Genomic DNA, 13,568 nt, shown 5'->3' with positions numbered 1-13,568 from the left:
GTATTTTCTTATTAGTGGAAGGAGGAGTTTGGCATTCCTATTTGGTACGTTGACCAAAATACTCTCCTTTTCAGCAGGGTTGGCGTATCCACTGAAGACCCAGACTGGTGTTAGACATCTGTCGACGTTGTGTTTCCGGCGGTTGAAGAAGACAGACTCGTCGATTTCGACCGTATGGCCTCCTGGGCCTCTTATCTGCCGGGGATTCCTGAGAGAGAAATCCCAGCATTTATCTCGCAGGAAATTCTTCCAGTCCACAATTGTGTGGCATGATTGCAACCCACATTTGCGCTGGAGATTCCTAGTCGCCTCCATCTCGAACACCCATATTGAAATTCTCGTCTGCTGCTCGACGCGCGCACATGCGCATCGAGTTGAAACTAGGCACTAAGCGTTTTGATTGGCTGATGACCATGTTTCGTCAGACAGCAGCAAAACCTGAACTGTTGACGTCATGCGCCAGAAAAAGCCGAACAAAGTTCGCAATAGGTGGGGCAATTAGTGATATCCTTTGGAATCTCTTTAAAAAAATATCTGGGGTTAGAGAAGGGATGAAAAGTTTGTGTTGAAGAATCCTGTAGTGTAGTGTGGGAGTAGTATCCAATCTATGGAATTAACAGTTCTTTTATAGAGAGTGACATGAAGCCTTTTTTTTTAAATATAGAGTTCAAATGGAAAAGAGATTAAAAGTAATAGACTAGATATGAAGTGGGACAACATTGGCAAAACACGCTTCCATGGTCAATGCAAATCATAATATATATATATATATATATATAAAACAAAATTCTATATTCCAAATTTGGGCATGCTTACTTAAAGCAGAAAAATCATGCCAAATTTTTTTTCTTTTAAAAGTTAATGAGTTCTTATTCTTCTGATGAATTAGGGATGAAAATATTAAAAAATTGACATATGATCATTTCTGCGCTACATACATCGAGCTTTATAAATAACAGGATTGGTTTGAATAAAGAGTGAAATATAACTGAATAAGGATATTTTCCCATATATATATATATATATTTTTACATGGAGGTCACCACTTATCAAGGCCCGGAAGCCACTCAGGGATAAGGTTATTGCGTGTACAGTAATCAATGAGATACTATTGTAGTAATTATTAGTATTGGAGATTTTATAGAGTGTCTTACTTAAGAGGGCGGTTTGTCAGGAATTTATTTATGTTGGACTTGAAGACATCCAGGTTGTAGTCAGGTGGGAAAAGAGTTCCATAGTCGTGCACTTTTGAGAAAGAAGCTCTGCTCATGGAATCTACGTTTGGATTTAGTCACAAATAAAGAGTGGGGAAAATTATTAACATTAGTTTCAGCCAGACGAGTGTTTCTCGTGAAAGACTGGCGAGGGGGACCAGAGATTGGAGCTCAGACGAGCACTTGCCATCGAAATAACGATAAAACAAAGACAGGCTCGCAACGTCTCTTCTGTGGGAGAGAGGCTGCAGGGAAGAGAAAAGGGCATCCCCCACAAGCTACGAAGTCTATTTTGTCGTGGCCTTCATTTTGTACTCTGTCAAGGCAGGATAGGTTGTTTTTAGCAGCTCCTGCCCAGATGTGGCAGCAGTACTCCATCCTTGGACGTACTTGGCTTTTATACAGATAGAGAATTGCATCATTAGTGAGATATCTTCTGGAGTGGTAGAAGGATCCCACCATTTTCCCAGCGTCCTTGGCAACAGACCTGATGTACATGTTCCATTTCAGATTAGGAGTAAAGATCAAACCCAAAAGCTTGTCAAAACATTGAGCCTCTCCAAGACGAGAGCCATCCATTTCAATTAATGCCAGATGGGGATCAGAGCGTTGATGATGTAAAGATAGAAGCTTGGTTTTGGATGCATTAAAAGTAACCAGCCATGTCTTCCCCCACTGTACCATGCACTCAAGATCAGAAGAGAGAGAATTAGAGAGAACCTTGTCATTTACGGCCTTTGATGTGTTGTCATAGATGGTCGTGTCATCAGCATAGATGTCAACGAATGATTTAAGTATATGTTTTGGGAGATCATTGATATAGATCAAGAAGAAAGAGAGTTGGGCCCAGGATGGATTCCTGAGGGATTCCAGCATAAATACTGTGGGCCTCTGATTTCTACCCATCAACCACTACTCTTATGAACCTATCAGAGAGAAATGATTTAATGATTGAGAAAACATTACCAGTGATACCGTAGCTGGAAATCTTGTGAAGTAGGCCCTTATGCCATACCTTATCAAAGGCCTTCGATATGTCAAGAGCAATTGCCCTGGAAAGGAAGCCTTTGTCAAGAGATTCACTAATCCTATGAGATATAACCATATTCTTAAATGCAGGGCATACTGATGAGATTTTCCAGGGTGTTGGAAAGCACTTCTTAAGGCAACCTTTAAACAGTTTTGTAAGTATGGGGGCAAGTTCTGGTTGGAGATTTTTCAGCACTATAACTGGAATGCCGTCAGGGCCAGTTGCTTTACTGGAATCAAGGTTCTTGATTAGCTTGGCGACCTCACACACAGATATTTGTATGTTGCATAGCGTGTTGTCTGTTATAGGAGGAAATATGAGGAGTTGATGACCTTCATCGTGTAGGGTAGAATTAGCTGCAATGTTCTTGGCAAATAGTTTGGCCTTGTCTGATGCTGACGAGATGACCTCAAGTCCATTGATGATGGTTGCGATAGAATACACGCTTCTGCTCAGGATCCTGTTTAATATTTGCCAAAACTGGTGGGAACCAAGCCGCTGCTCAGCTACTTTGGATTTAACAGACTGGGCATATAGCTCTTTTGCATTTTTTATTACTCTTTTACAGTGGTTGCTGGCAGTCCTGAAAGCAGCTTTAGTCTCAGTGCATCTATTACATTGGTAGTTATGGAAAAAGTCATTTCTGTGCGCGATAGCAGCAACACATTCTGGAGAGAACCATGGCTGGCTGTTAGGTTTTTGTTGGAATTTTTTGGATGGTATGAATCAGTCTATGCCTACAATTAACCATTCGGTCAGGTCTGATACTATAGAGGACACACCCTTTTTAAACATGGAATGCAGAGGTAGATCAGATATGAATGTACGGAAACTATCCCAGTCAGCCATAGAGTATCGATATACAGTACAGTGGAGAGGTATGTCTGAAGACTTATTACATTTCACTTTTATCTTAACTGCTACAACGGAGTGGTCGGAGTATCCCAGAGGAGATAGAACGGAACATGAACATAGCTCAGAGGAAGTTGTGAGGAAAAGGTCTAGAAGGCTTGCATACTGATCGGTAGTATCGAGCACACGGGTGGGTTCATGAACAATCTGAGTGAGGTCATAGGCAGTGGCAAAATCATGACAGAACCTCCCCTCATCATCAGTTTTATTTGAGTGGGTCAGCCATTCCACATTATGGACATTGAAGTCACCGCAAATGTGAATGTTAGCCGAAGGAATCCATTGGAAGAGTTGGAAGCGCATTGTGACATCAAATGAGAAATGGGTCTACCTGGTTCAGCCCAATGGAGAAAAGCGATAGGTTCCAGAAAGTACAAGAGACACTGTCGATTCCAAAATGGGATCAATTCGGCAAGAAAGTCATGTTGTGCGTTTGGTGGAACTTTGAGGGAATTGTGCATTTTGAGTTGGTTCCGAATGGTTGTGCTATCAGTGCTGAACTTTACTGTGAGCAACTGGAGCGGGTTTATGAAAAGTTGAAACAACAATACCCGACTCTGATCAACCAAAAGCATGCATTGATGCAGCAGGACAATGCCAAGCCGTCACACCACCAGAAAACAACTTTAAAAAGCTGGACAGCATTAAAGCTCTGCCACATTCAGCCTACAGTCCCGACTGTGCTCCATCAAATTATGGCCTTTTCTGCTCAATGTATTGCATCACGGTGGGTCACAAACTAAAGCAGACAATCAATCGATTTGATTGCAAAATGGGCGATTTTACCGATTTCGATGACAATAAAAATATGGGAGCATTAAATATTCACTGATCATCATTCATTCCCAGAGAACATTGAATCTCCCTGCTAATATACCTTATCTCTGTGTGTGCGAAAAGTCTCTATCAAACTCTTCTCTGAATAGTTGGTTTACAGAGTTAAAATTTGATATGTAAAGTACTTGGACCTGTAACACATTTTTGATTCGATTTTTAGCCTGTAAAAATAGCAGCTAAATGCACATTTGCCCTAAAGTTATCTCTTTTGCCTAGATGCTGCTACGTCATGCGTTAGCTAACTAGCCTTCTTCTCTTGGCAGCCACGATTTGGCTGCTGAATTATAGAAAAAAAACAAAATAGTGACGCCCAGGTGATTTTATCTTCAATGGTCACGCAAATTAAGGCTGAATTCTTGCTGAAATGTCATCGTCGATCGTATTAGACACTCTTGGGCTGTATATAAGCAGCCGTTTAAAGTATGTAAAAGTTCGTTTTTGGAGGAAGGCAAGCTGTAGGCACGTGCTATATTGAAGCGTGACGTATTGTTAGAAGCTGAGGAAACAAAGTAAAAGAAGAAATGGTGCTCGTCGTCAGTGAAAAGAGGGTGCTGTCGATTTCTGTCATTTTTCACTGTGATGCCCAATTTAATAAAGAAAATGTTTAAAGTTATTTTGTGACCTGCGCACAAAAAAAAAGAAAGTAAAAAAAAACACAATTTATTTGGACTAATACACACCAGACATCCTTTAATTAGTTATTAAAAATAATACTGTTGAAAAGATTTTTTTGTCCTCAATGGACATGACATTTACCACGGAAGGTAGTACTCTGTATTCACAATTTTATCCAAGGAAGTACATCCGGTTATATGTTTTTGAAGGATATTAACAAAGATTAAAAATTTGTAAAATCTTAGCTGAAGCTCAGCGTTTCTTGAATATCTTGAAGGCTATTAGATGTGATCTGGAGAATTGTGGCGGAGATGTGGACATAGTGGTTAACAGTAAAGATCATCGTACAACGAAATTTGTTGAAGCTGCAACATGACACACCTAGGTTTGTCAGTCCGTGTCATTAACCACTTAGCCACCATTCCATCCCCTAAGCTACTACTCAGTTCTCTTTAAATACCTTAAAGACTGTGAGATGTTAGGTGGAAAATTGTGATGGAGATATGGAATCAGTGGCTAGCAGGAACAGGGTCATAGCAGGCGTTTTCACTGTCTGCACTATGAAATTCGTCAGAAAGTTGCAAAAGAAAAAAGAATGGTGTGGCAAGATCTAAGTAAAGCAATGCGGATCTTGGCCATAGAGATGAAAGTCAGAGTGGCGATTTTCAAGAAAGCACTGAATTAAGATCTTTGTTACTCCTCATACAAGAGTATCAAGGACAATTACTCACCGTCAAGTTCCAAGAGAACCGGCTTAAGTTAAGAAATGCAGTCAAACACATAGTCAAGCCAGGTAATCTTTGGTTCTTCTCATGACCAGAGCCATAATGCAGAATGACAAGTGGCTAGCCATACAAAGTCCTGCACATCGTGAAAACAAAGTTGTCTCAAAATGTGACGGTCTTTTGTTGTATTTTCAATGAAGATCACATACTCATATAGGATGATACTTTTGTTAGAAACATTTTGTCAAATGTTGAGACATTATGTTGAACAAAGATGGCAATAGTAAATCAAATCAGCGAAGAATCAGTGCAGTCACGATCTCGAGCATTGAGTAATTCTTAGTAAAAAAGATTGCAGGGAAGAATCGATGCAGTTACGATTTCGAGTGTTGATGGTAGCGAAGAATCAATGCAGTCACGATTCAGTCATTTCAAGACAGAAGTTGAGAGTAAACTGAATTGAATCCAAAATTCAATATTTTTTATAATAAAGTTTTGAGGCATCTGATTGGTTAGTTATCCTAACCATAAGTTATAAGTAAGATCGTTGGAATCATTGGGGTTATACCCTGGTTCGCAATCAAAAACATTTTAACACATTTGTATATCTATGTTCTTTATTTTACTTCATGTGTCTTTTCAGTTTGTTTCCCAGTGCGTTACAACATTTTGATCCTCGGATGGCTCACTGGTGCTATTGCTTATATGCTCCGTGTCGATCTCACTCTCGCCATAGTTGCCATGGTTAACCAAACATATGCAGAGAATTTCAAGTCCAATGACTCTAAGGATTTTCACAGTTTTTGTCAAAGTCCTTACAATAACAGTTCAAATAACAATGTTTCTCTGGTAGGTTTGTTCAACATCGTTGTACTTTCTTGATATTTTTTTTTTTCTAATTTTAAGATGCATCACAAATTGCATAATAATATGGTTCTATTAAATGGTAAATATTTTTTGGGGAAGTATTGAATTTACTTAAAGCTATATAAAGACCAAATTTATTTTTAAAAATAAAAGGCCAGAACCAGTTTTAAACCTCGTTCAATAAAATTAAATTGAAGTTAGAATTACAATTAAAAAAATATATGAAATATGAAGAATATGGTGAGGGAGAATAAAAAAAAAACTGGAAAAATAATCAATTAGAAACCACGTTAAGTCCTAAAAGTTTTTCTTTTTGGTTACAAAGCAAAGGTCTCAAAGATTTAATGTAAATATAATTTCTAGGATCTTCAGGCGAAAAGGCAAGTTAAATGTAAGCATTATTACCTCATTATAAAAAATATCAGGAATATATATGCAGTCTGATTATCAAAGCAAAAACTGGCCAGTGATGGTTGAGGATATGCGTTGCATGGAGAGAAATGATATGAGAATGATATGATGGATGTGTAATCTGAGTCTTAAAGACAAGCTTAGTTCTGATGACTTCAGAGAAAGAGTAAATCTGGACAGTATAGGGAGACATGTTGTACAGAACAGATAGTATGGTAACATTGAAAGAATTGATGAGTTCTTGGGTCAATAGGTTAAGGTAGCAGGTTCGGTTCACAAGGGAAGGACAAGGAAAGCAGAAAGAAGTGAGTCTATCAAACTTGTGTATGCAGTGCGATGATGTATGGAAGTGAAACCTGGCCAGTGATAGTTGAGGATATGTGTTGCATGGAGAGAAATGATATGAGAATGATACGATGGATATGTAATGTGACTCTTAAAGACAGGCTTAGTTCTGATGACCTCTGGGGAAGACTAAATCTAGATAGTATAGGAAAATGTATACAGAAGGTAGCTTCCAGTGGTATGGTCATGTTGAAAGAATGGATGAGAGCTTTTATATGAATAAATGTAGAACAGTAGAGAAAGTAGTTTCAGTTCACACATGAAGGCCAAGGAAAATATGGGAGAAAGTGATAAAAATGGGAAAGAAGGATAGATAAAGACCTGACCAGAGATAGCTTAGTTTGGCAGTCAATTTCTTAAAGCCGTCCAACACATGCCAGCATGTAAAATAGACATTAAACCAAATATAATGAAGATAATTATTTTTTGTTCCTCTTTTTTTTTATAATTCTTTTCCACCTCAAACAAGGCATAGTGCCACTTAGACATGGGCGGAGGTGGAATACTATTTAGGATTATTTCTACAGGGGACTGTGGGGAGTTGGACAGCGAGATTCCTGTTCACATTACATTTAAACTTCTGCATTTTAGTACTGTAAGAGAAACAAGAAACATGTAGTGAATTCCAAAGTCTAGCAGACCAAGAGAAAAAACTATTAGAGTAGAAGGCTTTCTGGCATCTAGGGAACTTAACGGTGAAGGGGTGAGATTTTGCTGCTTGTCACGTTAGTCTGGAGTATGTATGTCGAGGGGGTACAAGTGCTATGAGTTCATCAGAGCACATTCCATTTGTAAAACAGGCACAGGAATGCAACATTGTGGCATTAGGATGGAGCTTGGAGCTTGGCCGATAATGTGGGACCTATTAAATTTGAGACTCCTTTTTGGATCCTGTCTAAGAGTGAGAGACTAGTGGTAGATACACCAGCCCAGATTTGGCAACACTACTCCATGCATAGGCGAACTGTGGCTTTGTAGTAGAGATGTAGGATACTGTCAGATGTGATTAATTTTCTAGCTCGGTAGAGGGAGCCCACCTTTTTTGCAGCAGTTTTGGCTATTATCTTAAGGTATTTATTCCAGTTCATGTTGCCTGTGTGTTAGGCTGAGGAGTTTAAATGATGAGTTCTCTGCACTATCAGTCAAGCTCCAACGTCTGCCCCATCGTCACAATGGTGCATCTCTGTGCCTGTTTTACAAGTAATTTAATGCCAGATGATGATGATGATGATGATGATGATGATGATGATGATGAAACTTTATCTTTTTGTTTTAAAGAAATGGGTGATGTACTAAACAAATTTTAATGCATTAATTTCAAATTCTTTGCTCAATACTAAAAACCAACATGTATTCAATTGTATCTATATAAATATCCTTCCTGTCACACAAAAGTTAGTGAGGTAGGATGAAAGCAAATAGTAAGTCAATATTTGAACTTAATTCGGAAAGAAATTCTTCACTCTATTTCCATAATGAAACTTTTTTTTTTCTTTTCTCCTTTCTACACTGATTGATATGGTTTTTGGTCCCCCGACAAAAAGAGGGTGAACCTGTAAATTCACCCTTGTCTGTTCGTCCGTTCGCACTTTTCTCTTGGAATTTTTTGAAATTTTGTACAAGCATTAAACATGATATAAGTAAAAAGAGTAACAGAACGGATTTTCCACAAAAAACTCTGGTTGCCCCCCTAGGGGTGCCTTTCGGGTTAGAATGGCTAAAATTGGTATTTTTTGCTTATTAAAAATAAAATTGATGCCTTAGATTTTTTAAAATCTTTCTGAAAAGTTGTAACTAACTGATTTCGATATAATTTTGTTTGTCTATACTTCGCAATAACTCTTGGGTGTGCCCCAGGGGCTCTTTAAGGGCTAATAAAAACACTCCATTTTTGGGACTATTTTACCATATTTGTCCAAAATTTTCTGTGTATATCTATTTAGCAGTTTTGCAGGGTGCTGAACTCAAATATAAATATGTTAAGGCCTTGGGAACTTTTGGGGATAAATGATGGACTTAACCATTTCTTTTTTTTTTTTTTTGCATGGTGCAGAACTTAAATTTACAAATCTTAAGGCCTAAAACTGAACTGTTTGTTCATTTTCACCAGGAATTGATGTCCCCTGGGGACTTTTGGGTCTAAATGGGAGGGGGAGGCAATGCTGAACTTAGTCATTTTTTTTTATGCCTCGTTCACTGTGCAGGGGATCATGCATTATTCACTTGTTTTTTCTTTTTTTGTTTTATTAAATTTTCGTGTGTGAGACGTTTTTTTTTTTTCTTTCTTTCTTTCAGACATCTTTTTTTTAAACTTTACTGATTCAGATTTTATTTTATATGAATATGAATATTAGTGCAAACACTGGAGAAGAATAATTTAATACCCGTCATTTTTTACAGAGGATGTATACTTGTACTGTATAATTTACACAGTTTCAGCTAATCTTTATTATTTGATTGCACTTGTATTTTATAAACTGAAACAAGAGGTTAATGAAATTTGCTTGAAGCATTGTTTAGTGTGTCTATAAAAAAAATTTAAATTCATAGAAGGCAATACAATGCAAAGGTGCAACACTAAACGCAATCAAATTAAGATTTAATTCTGGAATAAACTATACGTTTGAAAGTCAAACACATGTCTGACAAAAGAAATTCTGAAATATTACAATACCGATACTGCGTCTAACGATACTGATGCAAGTAAGAACACAATACATGTAATATATATATATATATATATATATATATATATATATATATATATATATATACATACATACATATATATATATATATATATATATATATATATATATATATATAAATGAGGGGGGTCACCAACAATGTGTATTTTTTAACATTATTTTATTATTCCGTGTTTTGGTTTTTCATTGAAAATTATGTTTAGATCATTGTAATAATGTTTTTAAATCATTGAAATAGTTTTTAACGCGTTTCAGACGTTCTGTGAAGCGTCCTCTTCAGAAAGTATTTAAAATGTAAAATATTTAGAATATACTTAAGATGTGTTTAAAATGTAAAAGAGCATTTTCGTAGTTCATTTGAAATGTTTGCAAGCTGTGGAAACATGTGTAACTCTTCATTCGTATGTTCAAATTTTATTACTGGTTCGTTGGGGACGGACTGTGGTCACTGCTGTTTTATGTTTCTCTCTCTCTCTCTCTCTCTCTCTCTCTCTCTCTCTCTCTCTCTCTCTCTCTCTCTCTTTCTCTCTTCTTGTGTTTCTACTTATCTTTCTTTGTTTTTTCTCAATTTTTCTTTTTTACTCTTACTTGAGTGGAGGTGAAGGCACGTTGGTTCTTGGTCAACTGGGTGCATAGGGTAGGGTGTGTGTGTGTGTGTGTGTGTGTGTGTGTGTGTGTGTGTGTGTGTGTGTGTGTGTGTTCTTGAATTGGTCTATAGAATGTGTGTTCTGTTTTATAATATCATAAAGTTATTTGCTTCCCTACGAAGGTAACTGTGATCCAAGGTCGTTTCTAATGTGTGTGTGTGTGAAGAGGGGGGGGGGACTAGTTCCTCTAAAACAAGTGTAGGGGTGTTTTCATTCAATTGTAGAAACATTGGAATTATTGAAGGAAACAAGCTTCGTCTTGGCAGCGTTAAATGTGGCCATCCATTTTTGTCCCTATTTCACTACAGATTGAAGGTCTTCCTCTTGTGTTTCTGTCATTTCCTTAGATATATGTTCAATTGTTTTCCCCTTGTGCCTGTTATAGAGCATGGCATCATCAGCAAATATACTCATCTCAGAGACAATTTTATCAGGGAAGTCATGAACATCAGGAATAATAAAAGTCCAAGGATCGATCCCTGAAGTACACCCGCATTTATATCACATTGTTTAGACATACGACCATCAAGAACAACCTGGACTCTTCTCTTATTTCAGAAAGATTTAATTATATTTAGTATTCGTCCAGTAATACCATAGGATTTGATTTTCATGAGAAGACCATCGTGCCATACCCTATCAAAAGCCTTAGATATATCTACAGCTACTGCACTTCCCTCTCCTACCTTATCTAGTGCATGGTATATACCTTCATAGATTATAGTTAAAATATCTGCAGTAGAACAGGCTTGCCTAAATCCACATTGATGGCCGGACAGAAGTTTAGCAACTGTAAGGTGGTGGACTAGAGATTGATTAATTATGGACTCCAATATTTTGGCGAAAAGAGGGAGGATTGGTTGGTTGGTTGGTTTTGTTTTACAGCATATCAACCCTTTTCAGGTTATTTAATGCTGAATCCAAAGATTTTGAAGAAAATTTTTTTAATACAATATATTTTTTGTTTTCAAATCGGTATCTATTTAACCCATAGTTGGGACCCTAACAGGTACTACCACTCCGGGTCAGAGTGGACCTGGGAGCAATAGCAATTAAAGGGTAGCTCCACACTCCCCAAAGCCCGCAAGCTGGGGCCTCACCACTGGATATAGTTTAAGGTCATATCCAGGATCAGAAAAGAGGGAGGAGGCTAATGAGGAGATAATTTATTGGGTCAGTTCTTTCGACAGATTTCTTGTAACTTGGTACCAGTTTTCCAGCAGACAGGAAAGCAAGATTCATTAAAGCATTTGTTAATGAGTTAGGAGAGAACTCGAGCAACCTCAACAGAGCATTTTTTTAATAGTACAGCCGGGATGAGATCAGGTCCACATGCTTTTGAGGTGTCTAGGTTTTTATGATATGTACTTGAGAAGGGGTGTTTTTCAGATCATCTATTGTGGTTTCTGTCTGCAAAGGAAAATCAGGGAGTGAATGGTTTGCTGGGTCCAAGTTAGAGTTTGAGGCAAATTGGCAGGCAAGTATGTTAGCTTTCTTGGTTGCCGTGCAAACAACCTCATGATTGTTGGATAGTGGGGGGAATTGTTGATTGTCCATTATTTACTACACTTTTGTAGATTTTCCAGAAATCATGATTTCCTAATTTCTGTGCTTCAATGCGTTTCCTAGTGGTGTCGGTATAGTCTTGTTGCAGTAGGTTATTAAACCAATTGACCGTACAACTAAAATATTAAACATAATACAAAGGAAGGTAACAGCAAAGACAAAAAAGAATTACAAAAACTGAAGTCAGTTTAAAGGCAACGAATCGCCTTTTATTTACAAAAAGGAATAAGAAAAAATGGACGAATTTGAAAAACCTGGAGATTTGTGGCCTGTCAACCGGCACTGGGAAACTACTGAGGGCTGCAAGTGGTGTTGGAAGGCTGTAGGAAGGTGTGGTAGGATGGAGGAAGCTGCAGCAGGCACTGGAAGGCTGCAGGAAGGTACAGCTGGCGTGGGAGGCTGCTGGAGGCACCAAGTGTTGGAAGGCTGCAGGAGGCGCTGGAGTGAGCTGGTTGAAGAAGAGTAGTCTCAGGAAGCAAACAGGCAGTTGTAGTTTGTTGAATCACTGTGAAAAAAAGTAGCCCTGACAAGTCATCTCGGGAGGCTCTCTGCTCCCTTGCCTAGTTGCCAGGTTGGCCGCTAACAAGCTGTATTTATGAGAAAGTATTGTTACAACAAGCATGCTCCCAGTCAAAACCAAACAAATGAATAGAATTAATTCTCCACCGAATTGAATACAATCAAAAGAGTTCCACATGTAAATTGATTGTGTTTATGTTCAATTCAGCTTGGAATCAAAGTCTCTGCTTTTTTATTTAATGGAGAAAGGGTTGAATTTAGTTGTTTTTTTCTCTTCGGTTCGAAATAAGAAAAGTGAATGTTGCTATTTTTAGCACAGATCAGTAGTTCCACTTGTTTCACTACTAGGCGGTGTCTGTGAGATTGTTTACCACTAAAAAAAATGGCCGTCGTAGTAGAAATATGAAACACGGCATAAGCACACCGCGACAAGGCACTCTCCCTGGATAACTGATCATTATCAATTACCAAAAGAAACAATGTCAAAGGCCTCTGTGGATGTCTTTGAATATATCTGCAAGGCTCGTCAGAATGATGAGGACAAGTGGGTCTTCAAAGTTCATGAGAGTTTGGTGGTGTACGTATCTCGGCATGGTTGGTTGAAAATGATCAATGAATCCAAGTGGATCTGTGCAATTTTTTTTTGGTAGGTTGAAAGCGATGAATGAGTGCAAGTGGGCCTGCATGATTGCATTTTTAGTCTGAAAGTGCATATGCAGAGTCTAAGTGATGAGGTTGAAAGTGCTGAATGAGTGCAAATGGGTCTTCACTTGTTCATCGTATGGTCCGTGTTGTGGAGATAATTGTCAAGATTGGTGGTACACTCTGGTCGAAGTCAGTTATACATGGTTTGCAAGTGAGTTGCAGTGCCAAGTACAAGTGGGTCTGTACTGATATTGGTGTGCGTCGTTTGTGTTGATCAGTCAAATGGCCAGTTGAGCTTTTAAATGTGCATATTGCAGCTTAACTCTTTGGAACTGGTGGGACTTCTTCCATAGTGGTCGGTCGTGATGTCTGTGGACTTTACGTGTTTGATGAATGTCCGTGAGGGTTTGTTTGTTGACTCAGTTGTTGGAGAGGGTTGGTAGGCCTTGAAGGATATTGTTGATGTTTGCAGAGCTTAACTTTTTACATTTCGTATGAAGTTAAAGCTCGGTGTTGGTTCTGGGTTG

The 13,568-nt window shown here is 38.2% G+C and overlaps 1 protein-coding gene across 3 annotated transcripts in view; it reads left to right on the top strand.

The window, feature by feature from the left end:
• The window catches only part of LOC145293962 (sialin-like), a 77,003-nt gene that overhangs the window by 15,918 nt on the left and 47,517 nt on the right, over positions 1-13,568 (top strand). Inside the window, exons 1-2 of one of the 3 annotated variants that reach the window (XM_080140835.1) lie at positions 2,897-3,122; positions 5,977-6,182. The exons of 1 other annotated variant lie outside the window; for it this stretch is intronic. In XM_080140835.1, the coding sequence (XP_079996961.1) occupies positions 2,966-3,122; positions 5,977-6,182 (363 nt within the window). In that variant the 5' untranslated portion in view covers positions 2,897-2,965. Of the gene's footprint in view, positions 1-2,896; positions 3,123-5,976; positions 6,183-13,568 lie in introns of those variants that run through there. One more of the 3 variants, XM_080140836.1, reaches the window with a different exon arrangement.

This window comes from Euprymna scolopes, chromosome 15, assembly GCF_053919585.1.
Source record: "Euprymna scolopes isolate OS-2025 chromosome 15, ASM5391958v1, whole genome shotgun sequence".
Lineage (NCBI taxonomy): Eukaryota > Metazoa > Mollusca > Cephalopoda > Sepiida > Sepiolidae > Euprymna > Euprymna scolopes.
This window is presented reverse-complemented; position numbering and strand designations above follow the sequence as displayed.